Source organism: Gymnodraco acuticeps, unplaced genomic scaffold (assembly GCF_902827175.1).
Source record: "Gymnodraco acuticeps unplaced genomic scaffold, fGymAcu1.1, whole genome shotgun sequence".
In the NCBI taxonomy this organism is placed as follows: domain Eukaryota; kingdom Metazoa; phylum Chordata; class Actinopteri; order Perciformes; family Bathydraconidae; genus Gymnodraco; species Gymnodraco acuticeps.
In genome coordinates, this window is record NW_022989974.1 from 255834 (window position 1) to 281334 (window position 25501).

At 43.8% G+C, this 25501-nt stretch overlaps 1 protein-coding gene across 9 annotated transcripts in view; it reads right to left on the bottom strand.

Moving 5' to 3' along the window:
* Positions 1-25501, bottom strand: part of camta1a (calmodulin binding transcription activator 1a) — a 289606-nt gene that overhangs the window by 53309 nt on the left and 210796 nt on the right. For all 9 annotated transcript variants that reach the window (XM_034211026.1, XM_034211027.1, XM_034211025.1 and 6 more), the window contains one exon: positions 7598-7669. In XM_034211026.1, coding sequence (XP_034066917.1) covers positions 7598-7669 — 72 coding nt within the window. The remainder of the gene's footprint in view (positions 1-7597; positions 7670-25501) is intronic.

Here is a 25501-nt window from a genome sequence, read left to right on the forward strand (position 1 = left end):
TGAGCCGCTCTGAATCCGGCACCTGTCTCCCAGTGCTCAGCACAGAGGCAGCTAAACTGATCCGAATGAATAGAGGACTCTGGTAGATATAAAGAATCCATCTGTCTGCCTTTAGCCTGCAGGCATGAGGCTCTGCGTCTGTAGCTACTGTATCCTGCTTGCACACCGACCTATGACGGATCACTGCAGCAAAGGAGCTACTCAACTTTTCCAATTCAATTAGTCAGAGGGCGAGAGAGGCCTCTGGCCCTACTGGTGACACTGAGTACATGTTAGGCTCTGCACATGACGCGCTGACAGCAGTGCCCAGGTGTATTGATCTTTGGAGTCTGGCGAGTTTGTGATGTGAAGTGAATAACATGGGACTTTAAAGGGAATGGGCATTTTTGGATAAATCAGAAATAAAAGACTGATGTGTTGAACAGTCTTAAAGGTTAGAAGATAGTATTTCAGTGCCATGGACAGCGCCTGCAGAGCCTACACTGCTCAAGGTTGTCTTAAATCACAGTTATCACTCTGCCTGTCCAATTAAGTAACCTTTGAATTATTCCATGAATTAAACTAGCTGAAAGACTGTCTAATAGTGCTGGAATGATCACATGGACAACACTGACTCATTTTCCCACATCACACTAATTCAAGTGCTTCCAAAGTCATTATACTCTGAAGGACTAATGTAATAAGAAAAATGTAACTGCAGTGAATGGTGATATTAATAATGTATTCTTGTGAGACAGAGACTAGAGCACAGTGGCTGTGAAGAAACAAGGTCGTCAGCATTCCCTGCTGCCTTACTAGTCATTTCATTATCTCATCCCTCTCTCCTCCTCTTTAAAGTAGGAAAAGCGGGAAAGGCTATTGACCCCTCTCTGTGTTCGTGGCAGGCAGCAGGACAAATGAAGTTTCCCCTCAGACCCCCTCCGTATTAATATCATAATTATCCCCACCTCTGTGCCCCCGTCGGCCAGCACAAACTCCACTGTCTGATTTGATGGAGAGGCGCAAGCGTGGAATTACATTCGATTAGCACTAAACAAGAGAAGGGGACACGGAGCAATAGAATCAATCAGTGCCACCAGGATAGGAGAGATCCTCAGTGTCAATGGGTGTGTGCGTGTGTGTGTGTGTGTGTGTGTCATGGCAGCTTGATGATGGAACGACTAAGTACTAATAGAAGTTTGTTTTTAAGTATCTGGTTATGCATACTCCAGCTGACAGCATTTACAAAGTAGATTGCACGATAAACACATCGCTAAAGACTGCAATAGTGCTGCACTCAGTGATAAGTTGAAAGAGAGTATTAGCAGAAAATGTTACAATCAATCTTTTTGTATTCGGTGCCCTTTGTGTTCAGTTCGATCTTCAATTTGCTCAATACAAATATGTTGTAAATAAGTTTCTCTTTGTTCATTCAATAAGCAATATGCTGTATTTTAGCAGTACACTGATTGCAGCAACAATCCAGAACTGAGTTTAATATCTGTTCATTTATCACAAGCATTATTTTTATCGCAATATTCAACAGTTTTTTCGCATTGTTCTTTATATTGTGCAGCCCTAATGTTTATGATGATTTTAGGGACTTGTGTTTTTTGTTACTACAGCATTAAAAAATATCCCATAGTTGAACAAAAAGCTCTATTTTCTTCTCACCAATTCCACCAAAATAAGAACTTTTTCTGAGTGACAAACCACACAGCCCGCTCGGGGCAACTCTCTGTCTCAGCAGCAATTTGGATTCATTGTCTGCAACCCCAGATAACTGTGGTGGTACTCTTCTTTAGTCTCAGCCATTTGCGGGGATGGGCCAGACATTTTAAAGTGGTCTAATGCCATAGAGAGGTGGAGGTAGTGTGGTGGGGATGAGCAGATTGAGAGTGAGAGGTGAAAAGAACAAAAGGAAATGAATGGAGTTAGAGAGGACCCCCCTTGCAGGTCTTCCATCGTGTCCCCTGTCTCATTACCCAGGCTTTGACTCAATAAAGAGTGGATAAAGAGTGGATAAAGTGGCACATACCCACAGGCTAACCCCCCTTTAAAATACCTTTCACCAACCTCACTCTCTGCCTCTCTTGCACACACACATCCAAAAATACACACATATATACACACCGTCCCCTTTCTATTCTGCTGTGTGTTCTTTTAAAACATCTTTGAATCTATCTTTCTCCACAGCTCTTCCTTTCGAGTTTTTTTTTACCCTAACTTTTAAAAAGTTGTGTCCATCTCCCTGCTCTCTCATTCACAGTCTGTGTCTACCCTCTCTGTCCTCTGTGTTCCCTCCCTGTCGGTGCTGTGTAATAGGAGTTATTTTCATCCCTGTCTTTCCGTGACAGTGGCTGCTGGTTGGCTGAATATTTACATTTTTCACTCACTGGTGACCTTTCCCTGGTGCCGCTCTGGGAGCTCCAGTCTCCTTGCTGCTCTGCTGTTGACAGACTACTGCCTGCAAATCTCATATGGACACAGCAAATGGTACACAGGGAGTCAGGGACAGAGGGTTCAGAGACTGGAGAAAGGTGGAGAAGGGAAGAAAGAGACTGCTTTAACCAGAGATGAGTGTTTGAATGAAATTGGCTTGAGGGGACAGGTGTTGAAGGTCTATCTGCATCTGTAGGGGTCTGCCCTGAAGTGGTCTAATCTGTTACCTCTGATGTCATGGTGCATTCCTCTCAGCACAGATGTTCTGCAATAAACCGTCTGAAAATAGATGGAAATCTGGGGTTCCAGGAAATCTCAGTGTCAAAGAATACACTTGGTTGTGAGTAAATGTTTTTTGTTGCACAGCAAAAGGTTTTCTTAATTTTTGGAATCAGAGGATGCTGCACAGCTGGTACCTGTGAGACATGTAGGAGATCTACAGAGCAGAGTGAGAGACAGAGAGGTGAAGGGCCAGGGATTCAACAACACAGTTGTTCTTAGCTGACAAAAAAAGTCAGTGAACTCCTCAACGTGTTATGAGTTTTGACTTGAGTGTGCTTAAACACGCAGAGGGAGAGTGAAAAGAGGGTTGGAGTTTAAAAATAAGCCGGTGACCCTGGTTGACCCAAGCCCTCTGCATTATTCACCTTCTTATGTTTTTACCTCCCAGTGGTGCTCCTCCTTTAGGACTGAACTCAACCAAAGGAAAGGGTTCACTTTTAAAAATGAACCGGAATTCCCATATGTACCTTTTTAGAGTAATTCATCAAAGCTTCTTGTCCATACTGGCCGTGTATAGATCTTTTACTAACGCAATGTTGGGAGACAAAATTCACATTCCTTTTTCTGTACTATAAGGCTAAACTCAGGAATCAGATGTGTTCGTCCAATAAAGTGGATACCTTTAAATGCACAGTTTTAAGTGTGAAAAGATTAAAGAGGCCTTTTTAAGTTTTTCATTACTTTATTATAGGTCTCAGATATATACAAAACATGTCTCTGAAGTGTTTGGCTCCAAACACCAAACAGATCATTGCAGCATCCCATAATCCCCTCTGTTTCAGCCCTGTTTCTAAAGTGCTGATTCTCTGTCTGGTACTTTAGATGAAAATAAGGAGCCCCTCCCCACGCCCCTCTGAGAGAGATTTGGTTAAAAAGAACACAATGGTGCTCTAGGAGGAGATTCAGGCGATAAGGTGTGGGGGGGGGGGGGGGTACTACCTTGGTTGGTTATTGGCTAATGGTTACACAAGCCAACAAATCGTTATGACACCATCAAGTAGCCAAAATATGATCAGCTCATTTTCAGACAGGTTTTTATATAAATGGATCAGGACAAAAAGAGAGGGGGTCTTTGTTCCTGAAACTTCCAGAATCTCTTTCCACATTTTCCACATGTTTATGTATAAAAGTGGATTTAGCATAATTGGTGACCTTTAAGCCTTTTGGGGTTTTCCCTTTCCTGTAGTGTGTCATATAAGTTCCCTACATAGAGAGTTTCTCTTCCACACACTCCCCCCCTGCCTGAAACGCCTCCCTTGGATTCCTTTGTTTACTTCTGTAACACAGTGATATCACAATGTGAGACTTGTACTTCTGTTGTTCAGTGCTCAACACATTGTAAGTGATAGGCTATGGGGTTGGACATCCCCGGGGCGGTTGAACAATCAAAAATTCAAACATTATAAAAACTGAAAATAAGCACAATAGGGCCCCTTTAAAAGAAGAAATGTTCATACCAGAAAGAGTCGAAGTTGCACACTTAAAGGTGGGGTAGGTAAGTTTGAGAAACCGGCTCGAGATACACTTTTTGTTATATTCCATGGAATTACAAAATTACCTACCCCACCTTTAACTGAGAGAGGTTTAGAAATCATTTGTGCAAATAAGAAAGACTGTGGATGCCCCGGCCACACGAGGACGAAAACGGTCGTTTGCGTTACTGTTTAGTGTCATATAGACCGTTAGGCCACACGAGGACGACCGAATACGGCACTAAACGACTGCGTAAACGATAACGGGTCCCAAGGTGGATAGAACGGCATACGCAACGCTCTGGGGGGTCAAACGGCTCCGTGTGTACGCCCTATACGATCATTTTCTGATAATGATGAGGCAATAGCCCCGCCTCTCCCCACCTCTGCTGCTCACCCCCGCGTCAAAGTAAACTGCACACTGAATTCAGATTATTTATCTTTCTCTCGATATGGACCTAAACGCGAGTGAAGTCTAATCTGACAGGACGGAGACACGCAGCTCTGTTTACCTGCAGCTCCTCCCGCTGTGATGCGGCGGTGAACGGAGTAAAACACACATTTCAAGTCAGATCATCACCCTTAGCTATTTTAATTACCTCTCAAACTATCTAAACTAGATATAAATATGTTTATTTTTACTGTCGGCCGGGTCACTCATTACTGGATCAGCTGCTGCATGAGACAGACACTGGCGCTGTCCGAAGAGAGGGAGGAAAAAGAGAGGCTCCGTGTATTTTATTATTATAATATATAGATTTGTTATTCATTTGTTTTAAAGCTCAATAAATAACAAAGAAGACCTTCGACCGGCACTTTTAGAATTTTGTCGGAAGATTTAAACTTTAATACACGTTGACTGGCGAAAAACTCTGCCCGGTTCCCTCGGCCCCCACCGCGGAGAATAAACAGAAGGGCAATCATGACAACCATGCTTCTTCGCTGATTGTGGAGGAAGTTACAGCGCCACGTACAGGCTCCTGAATATGTACTGCAGCTTCTCCAGCGGTTGGAGCTAAACGGAGCTGTCTCGTGTGGGCAGACACTATCCGGATGACTATTGCGTGTGGACGGAAGCTTTTTTGCGATTGCGTTTGCGTTAATCCTATGCGTTTAGCCGTTTTCGTCCTCGTGTGGCCGGGGCATCAAATTATGTTAGAAGAGAATTTCTTCTTGGCCAGTATTGACAGGAGGAATGATTACAGCATCCAGTATTGCAATGCACATATGGAAATGTCAGTATTGTATTAAGATATACTTGGAAGATATGTGAACCCATTCCATAAGGGAGCTCCTCATGCAACCACAAAATGACTACAGAAAATCAACACAAGATTTCCCTGACAGTTTACAAATGGAAGCAGATTAGAGAAGATCTGCCGCCTCACCAGAACAAGAGCTTCTTCTGATCATTCTCCAGGTCCAAACATGAACCACCGTGTTTTGTGTTATTTACAGACTGAGAATGATATACTCCACACACCATTGTTTCTTTTGCTTTCATTATTTAGAGTTTTTAACAATACACTGTACCTCTAATCCTTTGGATACAAAAAAGAGGAAATAACCTGAGAAGCTATGCTGATAGAACTCAGAACAGAAAGGAAACGACAAGCTTTCAGTCAGCTCGTGTTGTTACTACTGCCTTTGACACACACAGAGCCAACAGAGAAAGCGAGAGAGAAATAAACTGTTGTTGTTTGAAAGCTTTGTTTGCTGTGGGAACACTAATTATTTTGATTAGTATTTAAACATTGTTGAGGCCAGTTTTTCCCTTTTGCCTTTTCCCAACCGGCCTGCTCTCCTCTTTTGCTAGCAGACATTGTGAGGCGGGTTGGTTAGACCAGGGGTTCCCTAACTTTGCCATGCCAAGGACCCCATATAGCATTATCGTCTGGCGGGGACCCCCCTGTTGCAATTTCTTTTTTAAATGATGAGTAGGCCTACATTCTGATGGAAAATATGACAAATTAATCATACAGCTTAATACATTTTCTTAATATATATTTGTATTAATAATTAATAATCAGTTATTCTTCTAAACATGTTTTGTATTTATCTTTTGTTTGTCATTCATTACATTCATTGTGTCTTCTGTTATAAACATTCTTAACACAATATTAAACAGTAATATCAACAGTATACATATTTTTAAAGCATTTTTAAAGTGATTTCTGTCTTTATAATATTATATAATCGTGAACAGTAATATGAACAATTAACATATATTTTTAGCATTTTTGAAAGCTACTTATGCCTTAATAATATTATATATAATATTCAACAGTAATATTATCAATAAACATATTTATGTTCATATATATAAACAACAATATTTGCTACATCCGTGCTCTCATCCAGCTGCAGAGCGAAATATTCACTAGCTCTCACTTGCTCCAAAAGCTGAGCAGATACTCAGTTTCACTCTCAGTAGCGGCAGCTCGATTGTGATTGGCTTGAAGGGCGGTCGTGTGATTTAAAAACAAAAAATTAAAAATATTAATAAATAAAAAATATAAAAATGTTGGCATCAAAGGACACATAGATTGATAGATATGCAGTTATTAATAACATCTAAAAAAATTCCCCTTTCCCTCAAACTTTGCGTGACCCCCCTGGAGCCCCCTGGCGGCCCCCCGGGGGGTCGGGGCCCCCACTTTGAAAAACGCTGGGTTAGACAACAAATTAATTTGCCTTCTGGGTCTATTTAGTACAGCAGGGATGTTGTGACTCAACAGTTTTGTCTACAGAAAATACAACTTAGAGAAATGTAGCTGGCAGCATTGTTGCCAAAGCGTATCTATCCCAAATACATAGAACGACAGATAGGTAGACAAAAATAGCAGCAGCTTTACACACCCTTATTCTCTGCATGTGTGCTTTATGCTCCGTTAAAATGGTGTGTGTGTGAATGGTTGTACGTATCAGGCACCTTCGAACAATAATAGCTGCCATGCTAAATGAGAATGATGAGATGTATGGGGGGGTGATCAAAGGAATACTATTTACAACCACTCTCATCCTGCAGACTTGACGATCCACTGTAAGCACACTCTACTGTACAGGGAACGTCTTCCATCACGCTTTTACTGCCCATCACCGCAGCTGTTAGACAGGTGAGATGGCAACGCTTTTAGCAGACTGAGATACCGCCCTCGTGCTGGACGGCGTGTATGGGCAATGCCATCAGAAAAGTGAATGACTGGGAGAGATAAGGGAAATGGAGGCTGAGGAGAGAAAGGAGATGAGAGAGAGGGAGGTGGAGGGGGGGGTAGGTTGATGTCTGCCTGCCGGCTGTCAAAGGTAAATGCTTCAGTTAAATGGAAACTGATATCATGCAATTCATTCAAGTTCTTGTGGAGAGTTTGAGAGTAAAACTCAAGTGTGCTGAACTGTGGAGAAAGAGAAAAAGGAGGTCTTACCTGGAGCAGCCAGTAGCACCTGCGGTGGAAGGTGGGGATGATGGAGGAGTGGACGTAGCAGCCATACAGACACTGGAAGAAAAGAAGACAAGGGAGGACATTAGACTAGAGTACAGACACCAGGCTGACAGTGGTGTAAAGTAACTAAGTACATTTACTCAAGTACTGTACTTAAGTACCATTATGAGGTACTTTCTTGTGATTTTCAAGTTTTTGCTACTTTGTGCTTCAAAAACCAATATTTTCTGAGGTAAATTGTGTACTTTTACTCCACTAAGTTTATTTAGTACCTTTAGTTACTTTGCAGATTTGGATTAATAATGTGAAATATAATCAATACTTGAATAAGGCTTTAGTTACAACTAGAGTAAATCCAAAAGCTCGTAACAGAGTATTCCTACACTGTAGTAGTTCTATTTTTACCTAAGTATAAGATCTAAGAGATCTACTTCTTCCACCTCTGCAGGCGGAGCAGGACAGCTGTGACCTAGTGTCCCACATTGACCTGCTGCCAGATGGTCAAGCTATTGTTCTTGGAAACAAAGACTGTGACCTGGAAGCAGGAAGTGGAGGGGGTTAACCGGTGAACCCCTCAGCACCGTCCTCCCAGCATCCCCACATGACTCCTTCCTTCCCGCATGGAGAGAGCCCCTGACAGAATGATTCAGGTGCTACCGAGTCCAACCCCTCCCCCCCTCCCCCTCCATCACCCCACAGGGCACCCCTGCACATAACTAAAGCACAGTGTTATTAATATCCTTATCGTAAACAGATAATACTGGGCCTGGGGGCTCGTTACCCTGGATAGCGCTAGAAAGGACCGATAACGCCTCCCGGTATCTGGCAGAGTGGCCAGGAGACATTTTTCACCAGCCGGCAGCAGAGGCAAACGCAACAAAGCACCGTGCAGCGAGGAACAGGAGCAAGGCAAACGCAACAAAGCACCGTGCAGCGAGGAACAGGAGCAAGGCAGCACTTATCCTCCTCCTCAATCCTTCTCCGGGAGACCCTGGGCCCCAGCTCCCAGGTGACCCAGAGGGATTGCTTGCCTGCTCTTGCTTGTTTACAGCCGCAACAAGAATCTACAGCACTCTCCCCAAACCCCAAACCCCCACCTTATATAGGAAATAGGCTGTCATTTTGTGCGATAGAATATTTGAGAACAGTGAGGGTAGGGTGGATTGCACTTAAGAAAGGGAGCTGGGCTCTTTGAGGAATAAATCAAACAAGCAGGTTGGAGGGTTGAGCTTCACTCCAATCCACTTTGGTATAACTGTTTGTTGAGAAATGAGGAGAAATCAAAGCTGGAGTGATACACGCACTGTTAGCGAGAGGGTGTGCATGTACAGTCATGACAAAGGTTCATTAATCTGAAGCTCAATAAATGAAGGCGCTTTTCCTTTCGCACTGTGAACTGGTTAGGAGGTTGGAAACGGTGCAGGAATGGGGGAAGGGAAGAGGGATGGAGGGCACAGGGCCATTGGGCTACATTGCTTTGAGGACCATGTGATGAATATGTGCCTCGAGATGTGTTATGTGCCAGTCTTGTTTACCTAAAACCTAGTTAAAAAGAGCAGAGCCTGCAGAGGAAGTCTGTATAAACACCCACATCAAACTGTCTGATTAATTACACTGCACAGCTACACACTGGGCACATGGTGAGAAACACATTACAGAGGTAAAAAAGAACAAATCACACAGTATATGTATGGCTGCATGTTCAATACATTCACAGACATCTTACAACCAATTTGGAAAAAACAACAAAAGTCATATCGGCATCGACTCTTTCTCCAGGTGTTCCATTGTTCCGGTTGCATCTTTTGTGAACCGGTTTCATATGCTACCAAACTCTGCATGTGAGTTTGAGATAGTGAGAGCATGCAGACTTCCTCCCGTTCTTATTTTTTTGCTGTAGACTCATCCATTACAGCTGTCTGAAATAGGATGTATGCCTCCTCCCTCTCCCATAGCTCTGCCATCCATTACTCGAAGCTGGCAACGGACAGACGCTGCCTCCCACTCCCACAGCACACAGCACATCACATTACTACAGTGAACTAAAACGGCTAGCAGCTCACACATTTCTCCTGTGCGGTTTTGTAGTTATTTGTGTCATAAACTATACTTTGTGCATTTTAGGGGGGGAAATAAGCAGTTGTGATGCAATATGTTATCGGCTTACAAGGCATTGAACTGTTTATGCTGTTGCAATATTTTTGCGAAAGATGCTTACAAACAGAAATGCTGACATTCTGCCAATTCAATGTTTGACTTTAAAAGCTAAACACAGATAAAACAGTACCTTTTTTTTGTAAGATCACTTTTGGGGCTTTGTGCCTTTAAATAATAGCAGCCCTAGAGATAAAGGGGGAGAAAGAGGGGATGACAAAGACTCACCCTTCATAACTCAGGCTTCCCGCTCTGTTTTCACTGCCAGAGAAAATGCCAGATTTTTTAATATGCTACTTATGTGCTAAATAAACTGGCTGTCTTGTTAATTCTGATTACTAAGAGTTTATTGATATATCATGGTTAATGCGGCTCTAGCCTAAAGCGCTTGGCCCACTATGAGTGGGCCGTGGTGGCTGTGTGCAGCTGGATGAGGCGATGGCATGTTCCTCAGGATTGACAGGTGGGCCAGTGCAACAGGCCTCTGTGACTAGTGCCACTGGAGAGTGAATAAATTAGCCCCCAGGCTGCTTTCCCCTCCCTCTGTTTACTCCATTTCTCAACCACACCAAGCAGCGTGCCAGACAAACAAGCAGCTTAAAGCATAACACAACTGTTGCACCCGTCTGTACCGATATACAGTAGGCTTCAAGCTCACATACACACACATAAACGTAATCTTGTGCACCCTCACCCTTCCATCCAGCTACCACCCACTCACACATACACACAGAATTAGACAATGAGCACTAAACTACACTCACTCAACACAGACATATTCAAAGAACCTCACATACGTACTTTCACACTCATGCAGCCCCCCTTACTGTATGCACACAGACAATAACAATAGACAGAGATAGAAAGGTTGGCCGAGACTCTTTTGATAGCACAAGCACGCCCACATACACAAAGCTCATCATACTCCAGCGCTTATCAGTAATTCAAGGCTCATATCAGTTACTGGTGTTTCTGCTGCTGTCTGCATGCTGAGCGTCTGGGTGACAAAGTGACGACAGCAGAACCATTATTTGCTGTCTTTGGGCTGTGACAGATGACAGCACATCACAGGGCAAGCAATTAAACTATAATTATACACACATACACACATATTCTCTCATTAAAAGTGCAGTTTCCCAGTGTGTAATTTTGAAGTGCCGACACAAAAACTGCGAAAAACAAACACATAGGTGTGCCGAGTATGCACACATACACACACATTACCAGATGTGAAATTGTTATTGGTCTAATGTTTGGGGTGCAAATGAGACACAATTGAACAATGACACACAACGGTTTATAGGGGTATTCACAGGGAGCCATAATGTATTCATGCGCTGTCACTGCAGACAGCAGGAAAAGAGAGTTACAGCGACGTGTGTCCTCCAAAGTCAGACACTGATGCAGCAAATTCATTTGGTGTTGTCACTCAAGCGAGCGGCCAAGGCAATGAAACTCTTGCTCTGCCCAATGAGAGGGTATTATCGTCTGGCCTGAACACGCCCCCACTTGGGGTCTTAAAGCGGTCCTGAGTGGAACCCGATCGCAGATCACACAGGGCCAGCAGGCCAGACAGCGCAGTGATAAACAGTTTGGCCTAAATAAAGCCTTCACATAAAGGCAGGGCCACCACCGGGTACCTGTCCTGCCTCGAGAGGCCACCGCTGCCCCTGGGCCTGCCAGTTGCCCTGGCAACACCTCACTTACATTCATCCATCATTGCTGACAGGTGTCAGGCACAGCTAGATGGGTTAGCAAAATGCAAAAAGTCTGTGGTGGTAAAACTGGCAAACAGACATGCCGTTATAGTGAGGCTGAGAGAGAGGGGAAGCTCTCTCATTAGACCATAATGATGTGTGAAGACAGTCCTAATTAGAGCGTGGCACCTTATTTATGTTGGCAATTTGCTGTTTTCTTGCAGTGATGCAAACGTCTTACTGTCAGTTTGTCTGATGTCTGTCAACACACATGCACAAACACACGCAGCAATACGATGCATGCATGGGCAACATGTCTGGCATTTTGAATACACTTTTCCTTATTTTTTAAATGACATCCTACTGTACCTGCCTAGACCCCAGTTAAAATCAATCATAGTTAACATTTGTTCTCACATTTCATCCCCCTGTATATCAATAATCTAAAGTCTGATCTCATATAAATGTTTCAGCACTCGCTGTATTGAGTGGCTTGCTTTGCAATATTATAAAGTTGTCGACATGGACATCAAACTGGTAAAGTCACTCCTGGCTCACTGCTTCATTAGAGGGAACGCATCATTTTCAGTGTGTGTACTACTGTTTGTGCATGTTTTTATATGTCTGTTCACATGGATGCCCGGGGCAGGTGATTCAGCCCGGGGCGCAGCAGCATAAAGAGTTCAGGCAGCAGCCAATCAGGCCGTACTATCAAACCCCATCCGAGCAGGGAGCGCAAAAATCCATACTCAATAGAGATTCATGGACCATGCAAGATTCAAGCTACTCTGGTCATTGACAGCATCCATGATGACTATTGATCAACCAGCGATTTCTGGCTCTATACAGACGTGATTAGATGACGTACGGCTGAAAAGTGCCACTTCCAGTTTGGAGGATGAGCTCATTTTCGACTGATACCAAAATGCTCTGCGTTTCACCTGCTGCCTTTACAGTCAGCCGCTCTGCTCTGCTCTGCTTTGTTCTCTCCAATCGTTCAGCGGGAATCTAATTATCTGTAGTGTCTGGTAAGGTGGCACTATGCCCAGAATGCCCATAATACAAAAACTATCTCTTGTGCATTTTTTGGATTTAACAGAAAAGCACAGCTCCTGTATGGCTGGCACAATGACTGGGGCTTTGTTGCCAGCCTCTGCTTTTTCTATTAAGATTCCTCTTCTTTATACCCCTTTAAATAAGCCACTACTTGTAAAGTTGTAACAGTATAATTCTTCAGTGCATCTGAAGACTTAAGCAACGGTTGATGAGACATTATACATAATAAATCAAAAGAGGCTTAGATTTATCTCCCGGTCCTCTCCGTTGGACCAGCTGCAGCCTCTAAATCAGTCAAAACTGAGCGGGCTACAAAATGAATTGGCAGGCTCCGAGCTGACGGAAAAAAGAAGAAGAAAAGCAACACTAAATTCCTCAACAAAGCAATACAAATGATGCTCTAGAAAAATGCATGTGTTATGGAAGTGGCCAGCTCTAAAAATAGCATACTCATTGTAAAATAGACACAAACAGTTGATAAACAGGTCCAGAGGAGGAGAATTAATTAGCCACGCTGGACGGGTAAACAGAGCTATACATCAAGTTCAAGAGGAAAACAATAACAGGGTTGAGGCAGTTGGAGAGGAAGCCCTGACCACTTGCCACACAAAAAGCACTGAGAGAGGAAAGAAAGGAACGCCATTTCAGGGAGGAGGATTGTAGTGAAGTTAGTATATGAGGGAGAGATGAGAGTGGAATAAGAGACAGAGGACGAAAAAGAAGAATACAGAAAGAAAGACGACGGGATTTGGATTTACAGCCGTTTTTTTTGCACATGCCAGAGGAAACTCATGCACATGCCCATGCACGTCTGTCCCCCTGACTGAAGACATGGTGTCTGTTGATGCTAACGCTAGCCAGCTGGGCTCACGGCCAAAGGCATTAAGTGGAATCGAATTCCACCAAACTAGCTTTAATCAGCAGGTTTTTAAGGTTAGAATTACTCTCCCTCTCCTCCAGCCCGCTGGCCAAGGTTAAAGCAGACATCGGCAGGGGCTGGGCTCAGCTAATGGGATGGAAGGGTGGCACGGGGCCTACGGCATGCCACCAAACACTGACACACACACACACTGACACAAACACAGCTACACCCTTTAGTGTATGCCAAGTCACACCTGCAAATAACAATAAAGCACATACGCCTGGAGAATTAGAAAGTTGACCTGTGTGTGATTGTAAAGTATGGGTAAGTAAATATGGCAGAAAGAGTCAAATGCATTTATGTATAGTTCTTTCTAAGTTTATTGATTAATTGATACCAAAAGCTGTAAATAGGTGTAAGAGTAAAACGATGGAGTCATGTCATAATGTATATGTTAGGGCTTTATAGACTTCACCATCTGTGTCTGCATATCATACCTAAGGCATATTATACAATTTTGGTTAACAGCATCCTGTGACAAATGGATTTAGAGGGTACATACATAAACACATTGAATGAACACACTTGACCAGTTCTCTATTGCTGTGGCTTCATCTCTACTGAATGTAGCTCTGTATAAAGGCGTATTCACTTAAACACGACCGTTGAAAAACATGAACACAAAAGGAGAGGGGAAAGGGCTGGACGAGTGAATACATCAGGCTGTTTTTTATACTTTACAAAGAGCCAGTAAAAGCCTTGCCTTGGCCCCAGCCTACAACAGGGGTCAACACATTGATGCCTGTCAACAAAGCAAAACTCAGAAACCTTGCGGCGCTACTGTCAGCTTCTTAAAAGTCAAACTGTGTTTCTATAGTACCCACACTATGACGAAGGCCACAACCGCGTAGCAAAGGTTCTCTTTTCACTTTCCTAAAACTCAAGTTGTATTTTTTTCTTATCTTTTCTCCTCTCTTCAACTGACTTTGCCCGACACATAAAAAGGGCCTTACTTTGGAGATGTACTACAGATTAAATTAGCCGAAGTCGAGTCTTTCTTTCTGAAATTGTAATAGTCTGTTTTGGAAATTTAAGTTAGCTGCATCTTGATAAAGCAAAATAGCTTTGGTTAAAAGTCCATGTGAGGGATCACAGGTTACAAATGGATGTTAAGTATATATGTAAAAAGGTCAAATGGAAAATGGAAACCAGTCATTATCTCAAGGCACCATTTCCTTATCATCTAACCTTTGAGTGGACCTCTAAATTGCTTGTCTACAATCGCTATGTAAAAAATGTCTCGCAGTAAAAAGAGTAATGAGCATCTGTTTGCATTACGGGCCCGGGGCTATCAACCACGACAGGCACTTCATTCCATTAAAAGATGGAGTAATGGATACAGCAATCAGCTTATCGTGCCTCAGTTTAAAGACAAAGGGTCACAGGTCAGGTTTTAGCTGTCATTTTTAGTGGATGGGAAACAGCTGAGTCTAGAAAGACTTTCCCGTAGCCGGTGTCTCCTTTGCGCTTACTCAAACCCAAATGCATTTGCTGGAGAAGGGCCAAAAGTATAACAACACAGAGCTTGGATATGACTTCACGTGTGCCAAAATGGAAACAGGGATGGATGTGGATAAGATTCAAGAGAACAGATGACACTACAATATGTATTAGGTATAAAGAAAATTGATCTTTAATCCTTTTTCTTTACATTGTCCTCAAAAACTGAGCTCCTCGGGGCATGTCCTGTATTCCAAATGAAATCATTGAAAAAAGCCTCACATGGTGAGACTGCTGCTGCTTAATAAACATATATGGCATTGTTTGAGTCAGTATGACCGCCCATTAACCTTCCCTTGTGTTAGCTGAGGTAGGGATAAAAGTGGCACTGTGTGGAGAAGGGGAGCACGTCCTCTGCATTAATGAGAGCAAACCGTCCAACCCACTGTTTCCCCCTAAAAACACACACACACGGCGGAGACCTGCTGAAGATGACATCACAGGCTCAGCCTCCCTGCCGTAGGTTATGCCAGGCAGACATGCTGCCTAATTGTAAGAGAGAGCTCAGATTTGTAATGCTCCACAGTTCTGTTAGGGCTGATTAGCGAAGGCTCATGGCTTCTCCTCCTGCCGTGATCTATAGGCACTCCAAATTTCCAATATCTCCGGTGTGAGCAAGGAAGAGCTGAGAGAGACTGTAAATCATGACAAGTCCTACTGAGCGGAGGAGAGGAAACAGGATGGATGGAGGGGGAAAGGGAGAGGGAGAGGGAGAGGGAGAGGGTGAGCAGAGGAGGCAGATATTCAGCTTGTATGGAAACATGAAGGGATAGAGGAATTGAGAAAATTATTGAGGGACCGAGGTGATGGGAGACGGAGTGATGTGCACATATAGAGGACGGAGGAGCAAGCATCAGGGAGACATGAGAGAGTTAAGGAGGAGAGAGGAGAGGAGCTATGATTACAGAGAAAACAGGACGGCGAGAAAGAGACAGAGAGTGTGGAGCAGACAAAGAGGAGAAAGAGCATGGGGGAAAAAGGGAGTGGGAGGACAGAGAGACACAGAGAGAGAGACAGAGAGAGGAGAGGATAGAACGAATGCTAACAGGGAGCCCAAACCCAGTACTGAGGCTTTATCCTTCACAGGCGGAGGAGCAACAATCGCAAACACATTTTCTCTCGCCCTGGCCCTAAGAGAGATAAAAAAGCAATTTGTATTCTATTCCTATTCAGCGTCGCTTGGCCTGTTTCTCTGCCTGCATATTTGTAAACACAGCTTTGTCAGAGCAGCTTAATCTTCCCAACACAAACACAGACTACAGGAAGGAGGGGAGAGAAAGGGTGAGGAGGGAAGAACAGTGATGAGGGGAGAGGAGGGTAAAGGACATGTGAGAAGGAGAGAAGGGTAAGAGGGTGAGGATGGGTAGGGAGGTTTGTGGAACAACAGAGGGTCATACAAGAAGCTGGGCAGGGCACCAGGCTTCAGAAAGCATTTCCGTCTCTGGTGCCTCGGGTTGCCCCCGTGTCACACTCTGAAAGTCCCTATTTGTGACACACACACACACACACACACACACACACACACACACACACACACACACACACACACACACACACACACACACACACACACACACACACACACACACACACACACACACACACACACACACACACACACACACACACACACACACACACACACACACACACACACACACACACACACACACACACACACACACATCATTGGTTGACCCATTCCCCTCCTGTCGCCTCTTCCCGCTGGCAGAAAGTCCAACAGGCTGGATTACTGACAGAAGCAAAAGAACAAGCGTTCCTCGTCATATGGCCGGGATGTGACAGATGGAAGAGGCGGGCCCTCGTGCTTCCTTAAATGTCCCCATGCTTCTATTTAGTGCTTATGCTGCACATTTAGCCTGTCGTGGAGCTTCCGAAACGCACTTCCAGGTTTCAGGGGAACCAGAGTCCACGTTCTGAACAGGCCAAATCACAGTCGTGTGGAAGGACAAACACATCACCGCGAGCGAATATACGACAAGGCAGAGAGAGTGAAAATGAGAGAGGGAGGGAGAAAGAGAGCGGGCTTGGAAGTGTCGATCGTCTGGTTGCACATTCGCTCACAGAGGCGTGAAATTAGGCAGAGCGACACCTGCCATTACGCATTGCATTAAAGCGCACCAGGTTCACCCCCCTCTTTGGCTTTCCATACTGTCTGTGTCTTTCTCTCATTCTATTTCTCCATACCGTGGAACCTCTTTATTATGGCCCTCAGTGCCCAATTAGAGACTGATAGCTGCCCCCATCCACTCCCAACACTGCGGGGAAGATGGTGCTCCACTTCAGAGCGTGGCAACAACCTTCATCAGCTTCTGTGCACTTCTATTCTCCGCTCTCCTCAGCCCCCCCACTCAGCCCCCAGCACACCCAATTTAACCATTCGGGCTCAGCGGCCGGATTAGCTGGATTGAGAACAATGACAGTAATGACATCGATCATGGGGGGTACTACTGAAACTGCAGAAAGCTCACCCAGGTGCTATATTCATATCCTCTGTGCAGTATGTGACTTCAACAAACTATCAACACAGCATTTAATACAATAACAATAAAAAAGCTGGCCCAATTCTTTGTTAACACACATACCCTTGAGTTTGGGCATATCAAGGTTAGGAAAAGGTCCCCGTCATCACACTGAAAACAAATGTTTATTTTTTCTGGTGCTGTCAGCTACACACTTTATATAACCAGAGGTACTTAGGCATAAACAGTATTGAAACATTTTTGTTGGAGTGCCGAAAAAAGTTTTGTATTTTTTTGGCTAGAATATGAAGACATGTCCACTATTGAATAATAATTAATTTGTACTCCACTTCAGATGAAAATAAAGGCAAAAAACGTTGCTCATATTTCTGACTGTACTTGTTTTTGGGAGACAGAGAGCCCTGCAGACAGACACAAAGCCAAACACACCAAAGATGGATTTGGAGAGACAGGGATTGCCACAAACAGACAGAGAGACAAGCAAAGAAAGAAAGGGTGAGCCACAGACGCACAGCAGGCAGATGGAGGAGCCTGAGAGCCCTCGGGCATCCGTGTGATGAAGACAGTGGGGAGAGCAACTGAGGGAGTCCATGTTATGTTCGGATTCTGATGAAGAGGAGGAAGGGGTGGTGGTTGGTTACGGAGGGTGGGGTAGCCAGACAAAAAGAGGGAACGGAAGAGAAAGAGAGAGAGCAAAATCAGCCACTGAGCCAAAAAGAGGGAAAGGAAAGCAAATGAAAAGTGACACTTTAATTCAGAGAGCTTCTTCTGCCTGAGTTGTTATGAGATGTTTGTAAGCTGGCTTGTTCATGCATCTCCCCTGCCTGGCCCCGTGCCTGGCTCCCCTCTCACTGAGGGGACCTGTGGCGCTAACCTGTCTCTATCTGAGCCGCACAGCAGGGGACAGCAGTCTGCCACCAACCTCTGCTTTGATCCTCCCACTTCACCATGGCTGCCTCGCTGCCCCCCCTCGCCTCCTTCCCTCATTCCCTCCTCCACCATAGCTCATATGCAAAATGTCTCTCTGTGTCCTGGTGCAGCTTTGATATGGCCAAAGTCCTCTATACTCCCTCCACTCTTAATTAATTGCGATAGCTCTAATCTGGAAGAAGGAGGTTCGCTCTGGCTTCACAGAAACACTTCTGGACACAGCGGTGCACTTGTGCTACATGTGAGGATAACCACTGAGAGGAGAGAGAAGAAAGAACAGGACAAAATACATTAAATTAGGGCTGTAAAATATACTGTTAAGCATGTGCAAAAGTCATCCTCACAGGACTTGCCATGTCATGTAAGGTTAATTACCTAAAACTTCTTTTGCCACTTTAAAGAAAAAAGCAACGTGGTTGGTTTGAATTTGCTAAGACCTAAACTAAATTAAGAGTTTGCATTTTCAGTAAAATGCGGGCTCTGCACGATTGGCAAATTACCAATATCCCTTTATACTCGAGCAATGTTTTCACATTTCCTGTAAAATCAATGTTCAAATCCGCTGTCCAAATTAACATCAAAGCGAAAGAAACAGTAACTGTGTGATGGAAAATCATCGCATAATAAGCTGAAATTTAGCAAGGAAAAGGAGAAAAACACAGAAATTAAATCTGGTTGCCAAAAAACTGCAACGTCAGTAGTGTGGAAATATTTTTTGGCTACATCAAAGTTGATCAAAAACAGGTATTTGTCTTCCTGTGGTGAAAATAATTAGGAGAAACAAGAAAAAGGCACGGCATTTTCTTCCCATATCGTGCAGCGGTAGTGGTACCTAAAGCAACTAAAAGTATGTTCATCAGAAAGAGATGCACACAGATGTAAAGAAATATCAAGAGAGAGACAGTGAGTATTAGAGCCCCAAGGAAACCAACACTAGGAGAAATCAAAATGGGACTGAGACAGACTGAGTGAAATTATTTGACATTCCAGCAAAGCTTGGTGTTTGACGATGGGAGCCTGACCAGGGTTTGTAATTTCAACTGTAGTAGAGGGAAGGCCATGGGGGCTGTTATGGGCCTGAGCAGCAGCTAGGGAGCAGACAGATAAAGGAGACAGACAGATAAAGGAGGCAGACAAATAGAGGATGGGAATTGTAGCCGCACACAGATACATGGGCGAAAACGTACCTGAAGTACCAGACAGGTGCAACCTGGCAGCCCAAACAGACAAGGGTGGAGGAGGAGGGGGGGAAGGGGCCTGAATGTAGCAAATTCAATCAGGCAGAGAGATGCACACACACATATACTGTACAAATAGGAGTACAGACAGACAGACAAGAACATGGGTAGGTGCACTGTATGAATACACAAAGGGGGTGTGATGAGAAATGTATCAGCAGAAAGGAAAAAGGACCCAGAGCAAAGTCAAAGTGAGAATGCGAGAGAGGGGGGAAGCGAGAGAGACGGAGACAGACACAGAGATGGTGGTGGGGGTAGTAAGTTGGAGTGCCGACAGGTCTCCAGAGGTTGTAATATATAGCATCGTTTCAATCTCTCAACAGCAACTACAGCCCTCCTTTTTCATATCCTTCCACAGTCTGAGGACGGAGAGATACTTCTGTCCTTCGGAAGCAAAATCGGCATTCAAGATGATATAATGTGCTCGTTTTTTGACATTATATCCCCAAATGTGGATGGTTATTTGTAGCTGAATGTGCTCCGCGTCCCCATTCTCTCTTGAAATCTCAAGGTTACGAATGGTAAAGGATGGATATAAAATGCCAACGTCAAACGTGTTTCTGTGTTTGTCTTGTTACTTTTTCCCCACTCCCAGAGAGGTTCAAGACCAATGGTTGATTTGTCTGCTGCATGCGCCATTAATCCTGCGACCATGCATGCCTCTGTTGAATAATTGATCTCTGTGCTACTGTAACTAAATCTGTCAAAACAATGACAACCCCACCTCCTTTTCCATCCTTACTTCCTCTTTAACTCTCCTCCCCACAACCTTCCCATACTTTCATACAACTTTAGTTATTCTAAAACAAATATGTTTAGTCCACAATTTCTAAAGTTTTCTGCCCATTAAAATAGCTGAAAAAAAGGGTTAGGGTTACAAGTGAAGTTTTATTAACAGTGTGACACTGCTGTTCAACCACCAGAGGGAGTTCCATCCTGACAGTGTATTTAGGGATCTAGAGAGGACGCCCAGCCACTTCCCCAAATCCACAAATATAAAGACCTAGTTGACAGGGTAATCTGACAATGCCAACACATCCACTCCAGAGACCTGGCAGCCCAGAGAGGGGGGGCTGAGAGCAGCGGTGACCTCCTAAGGTGATCAGCTCTCAGCGCTCTGTCTAGACCTCAACAAACAGCTGCTTGGTCGGAGCAGAAGGGGAACAATGACCCTTAATTTATGTCCACACCCCTCCCTCCAACCCCCATTCTGCCTGTCTCTTTCACTTGTTTTTGCATTCTGCATTTAAAGTAATAAGTACAGTATCTCCTTGAATGCCACAGTGCTATAAATCAGGGGGAAATAGACCTGTCATCTAGGTAAACAATGCATGAGACCAGGTATCATTAAAAAACAAAGGAGTTCTGGAGGAGCCATGCATACGGATGAGGACTGTCTCCTTGGCTCGCCCTAAGCCTCTGGCCTACACTGGAGCTACACACACACAAACACAGACCTGAGCAAACTGAATTTATCCGAGGGAACTGGATCCCGAAGACACTGAAAGATGTTGATCTCCTCCGACCTCAATGCGCGGATAATGGCTTCACAAATTACAGTTTGATTATGATATTCTTGCGGTATAATGACTTCCTATGACAAATAGCGTACAATCACGGAGTCATTCAATCATAACATGTTGGTCAAAGGGACATTACTGAGATTTAGGTCAGAGCTCGGAAAATGAGCTCCGCGTTCGATTGCAGAGACGACATTGTTCAATGTCACGACAGTGCCATGAAAATTTCGCATCATCTGTTATGTAGTGCCATCAATGTTTATGACAGCCAATCCATCGTCAAGTAAGCTGTATGTCAACCTTTATGTCAGCTTTATGACACATGGATCGCATGAAATGTCACGGAATGTCATCTCTATGCTCCCCGGCGCAATAGCACACGTGATGGATACAACAGTCGGAGAGAAAATCGCAGTCTTTAACACATGTTTGCAGAGCAGAGTTCAAATACCCTTCATGTTAATCAGGCGCCAGTGTTCCCATGGCCCTGTGTAAGGTGGCAGGCGGATGGCTCCCGGCACAGATTTGCATGCAAAGCGGCATATCCTCCTTCCATAGCAGGTACCCCTCAGGTGTAACTGAGTGGAGGTTTCTGGTGGCCCTCATGTCTGTGTGCACACCTCCTTGGTTTTTCAAAGGGAGCACAGACACTGGAGCGAAATATAGAGGACAGCAGAACAGAGACTGGAAAAGATACAGAAAGAGAGAGAGTCTGGCTTTTATTCAGGAGACTTGGACTAACATTTACCCAGCTGCTGATTTCATGACCCATAATAAATAGTGCAGCCAGAGTTTTAGATGTTTTCTCCACTAGCTGATGACAACGGTAATGAAGCTTAAAGTTGCCTCTAAGATGCCACACTTTGAGAGAGATTGCTACAACCCATTAGCTAAAACAAGGTGTATCCCTAAGTGATACTTGATGAGAATGAAGACGGCCATACATCTGTGTATACAGTACTTACAAACAGGCCTCCAGCACTAGTTGTGCTGTACAGTAATAGGCTTCGCTGAGGCCCGTAAAGTGCTGCGACTGCATTTTTAGAGAGGGTAGAATTGCAGTGCTACAGAGTTCGTAAAGGCGAATGTGGGAGGAGGTGGAAGAAAAAAAGTGAGCAAACTAGAATCTATGTCTCAAGTCTTTTTGAAGTATAATACAGGTTGTTATCTGTCAGTGGGAGCTGAGATTGATCAACACACACAATAGGCCCACAGACTAAATTAAAGTTCCTTTTCCATCTGCTGAACATAGTTAGGCTGTGTCATCTGTCTCTGTCTTGTGATACATTCATTCCGCCTGCCTGATATGAGCCAGTTGAGTTGTTCGTGTCAGCCTCTGTCTGCAGCTGCCATCCTTCAGATACACTCGGTGACAGAGGGGTCCTGCACATCCTCTGTGGGCTACAATAAGGACTGACATGTTGCAATGGCTCCACCCACCGCCAACCCCCCTCTTCCTCAAGAATCCCCAATGCTCCTGCCCTGTCTCATTATGTGGGCGAGATGTTTGGGGGTCTGTCTCTGCTATCCTGTCGCACTGTCAGTTGCCATAATGCCTCTTAGTGGGAGCCTGGCTACGGCTACACAGTATGTTTCTGTGTGTGTGTCACTCAGTGTGTGGATGATCTCCTCATCCACAGAATTCCTTTCCTTGTGTGCTTGATTCCTTTAAAAAAAACAAGGAAGGGAAGAGGGTGGCTATTACAGTCCAGAGGGTGTCCACACTAATGCTCGCCTCAAATGTCACTCAATTCAAAACTGACCGTGGTGAATAAAATACCCAGATTTGTCTGTGTGTTTTCACTTTGTGCCCATTGCTTAGAGTAAAATGTAATTTAGCGTTGAGATTTACCCAAGCAGATGACAGTGGGGCGTTGGGGAGCGCTAGTGAGAGTTGCTATTCAGCCTGCAGATTAATAAAAGCCTGTGTCAAGATCTGTAGGATGACAAACAGCGAGAAGCACACGGCACAAAACAAAAGCAAAACAATCAACCTCTCGAAAAGGATTAAATGACATTTAATATATTTACTGGCAAACATAAACATAAATTGACACCGGGAGGCTGAGAGGAGTGAATACAATATCTCTGATTGGTATTACTGGCATAAGCAATGACAGCGTGCAATATATTGGTATGCTATATTGAATTTCATGTTCTTTGAAATGGAGTCTGAAACGTGAGATTTGTCTCTCGCATCTGAATAGCTCTCACCACACCCCCCCTGATTCCCTCTCATTTGGAGACTGGCACATTCAGTTAACTAATGTGCAATATACGGCAACGCTACACTATTACCCCATTCTCTCAACTGCCTGTCGAGAGGATGGAACATCAGATGTGATTTGGAGATGCTTTCTTCTTGTTTCCGTTTCAGATCAGAAACATACCTGCTGGGAAGATTTTCTCTCTATAAATGTCCCCTATCTGCCGCCAAAATGCTATTCATCTCATTACGGTTGATTGGGATCCTCATTACATTATAGAGTGTGCACAAGCATGTGTGTGCATGTGTGTTTTCATGCATGTAAATAAAGACAAGAGATAATGAGCATAGAGAATGGGAGCAATAGAGAGATATGTAGAGAGGGAGAACAGGAGAGAGAATGAGAGAGGGAGGAGTGTGTTAATGAGTGTGAGATGTGCTGAGGTCGCTGTGTTTGTTCTGTAATAGTGTGTTGCCGCAGAGCACTGCCACCTCAGGTGGGTGATTAGCAGTAATTATATAATTACACAAAATGTGATAGTAAACAGCACAGAGGGAATCAGCTCCATCATCTACTTTGCAACACCTCATATATACATATACTAATGTTCTCTTATACAAACAAGTACATATGAAAACATATTTCTGGCTTTTAAACAAACACACACACCATGTCTAACATTTCCTGATTTTAAATTGTCTGATATTAATCTTAGTGTCTCTAATAAGTTAAAATATCTTGGACACTTTATTACAGAACAAATGACAGATGATGAAGATATTTATAGGCAATGCCGCATGATGTATGCACAAGCAAACATTCTCCTACGTAAGTTTAGTGCATGTACAGATGGAGTGGAGATGTCTCTGTTCAGAGCATATTGCACACCGCTCTATACGGCACATCTGTGGTCAAACTACAGAAAAGCAAGTTTACGGAAACTTCAAGTAGCTTATAATGATGCCATGAGAATATTGCTGAAGAGACCTCAATGGTCTAGTGCAAGTGAAATGTTTGTGGCTGCAGGAGTCAATACTCTACAAGCTGTTTTAAGAAATCTCATGTATGTATTTACCGGCTTAATGACTCTGATAATGAAATTCTCTTGGCCTTATCGAACATAAGGTTTAGTACTACAAAGTTGTCTCTTTGTAGGACACTGATTTAAATTATTCTTAAACTATGAATTTTTTTATGCTGTGTATGTAATTGATTATATGTAATGCCTTGTCTTTTATCTGGACCCTGAGTCTGTAATAAAGTTTTCATTCATTCATTCATGTATCACACACAGTTCTGCATCAACACACAGAGACATGGACAAACCGGTTCCCAGATAATTTCCACCTGATACAAAAAGTAATGGAACACTCACACTTGTCCTCCACTCGCACCTGTGAGTAAAAACCGATTTGCTCCCTGACACACAGTAACGGCCAATAAAACAAGTGCTGACTCGCTCCCAAAGGCAGCCGAGGGGAGCGGGGGGACAAATGAACACAAACTGGGAGTAAAAAGCTGCTCCCAGGAGGGTTTTGCCTTTTCTGTAGTCCTCATGCTCCTTCCTGCTTGAGTGAGAAACACTATTTGAAAGAGGCCACAATTGTCCATCTCATCTCTGGGCCCGCTGCAAAAAAATAAAACACAAGTGTAAAAAAAAAAGGAAATAAAAGCAAGTGGGAAGATTGCCTGATGCGTCCCTCAGCGCTATTGAAAGGCAACTGAAGTCGCCTTTTCACCCTTAGGTCCACTAAGAGTAAAAGCAAAATGTGTATTATGTGTGTGTGAAAGCAAGTGTTGATTCGTGTGTATGTCAAGGTGACCTTCAGAAGGAACATGTGAGTTTAAATGTGGACAATAGGCAAAAAGAGAAAGACAGAGAAGAAGAAGAAGAAGAAGAAGAAGAAGAAGAAGAAGAAGAAGAAGAAGAAGAAGAAGAAGAAGAAGAAGAAGAAAGAAGAAGAAGAAGAAGAAGAAGAAGAAAGAGAAGAAAAGAAAGAAGAAGAAGAAGAAGAAGAAGAAGAAGAAGAAGAAGAAGAAGAAGAAGAAGAAGAAGAAGAAGAAGAAGAAGAAGAAGAAGAAGAAGAAGAAGAAGAGACCAACTGGCAAACATTGGCTGGAGGAAGGAAAGGGCAATGTTAGGATCTGGAGGGAAAAT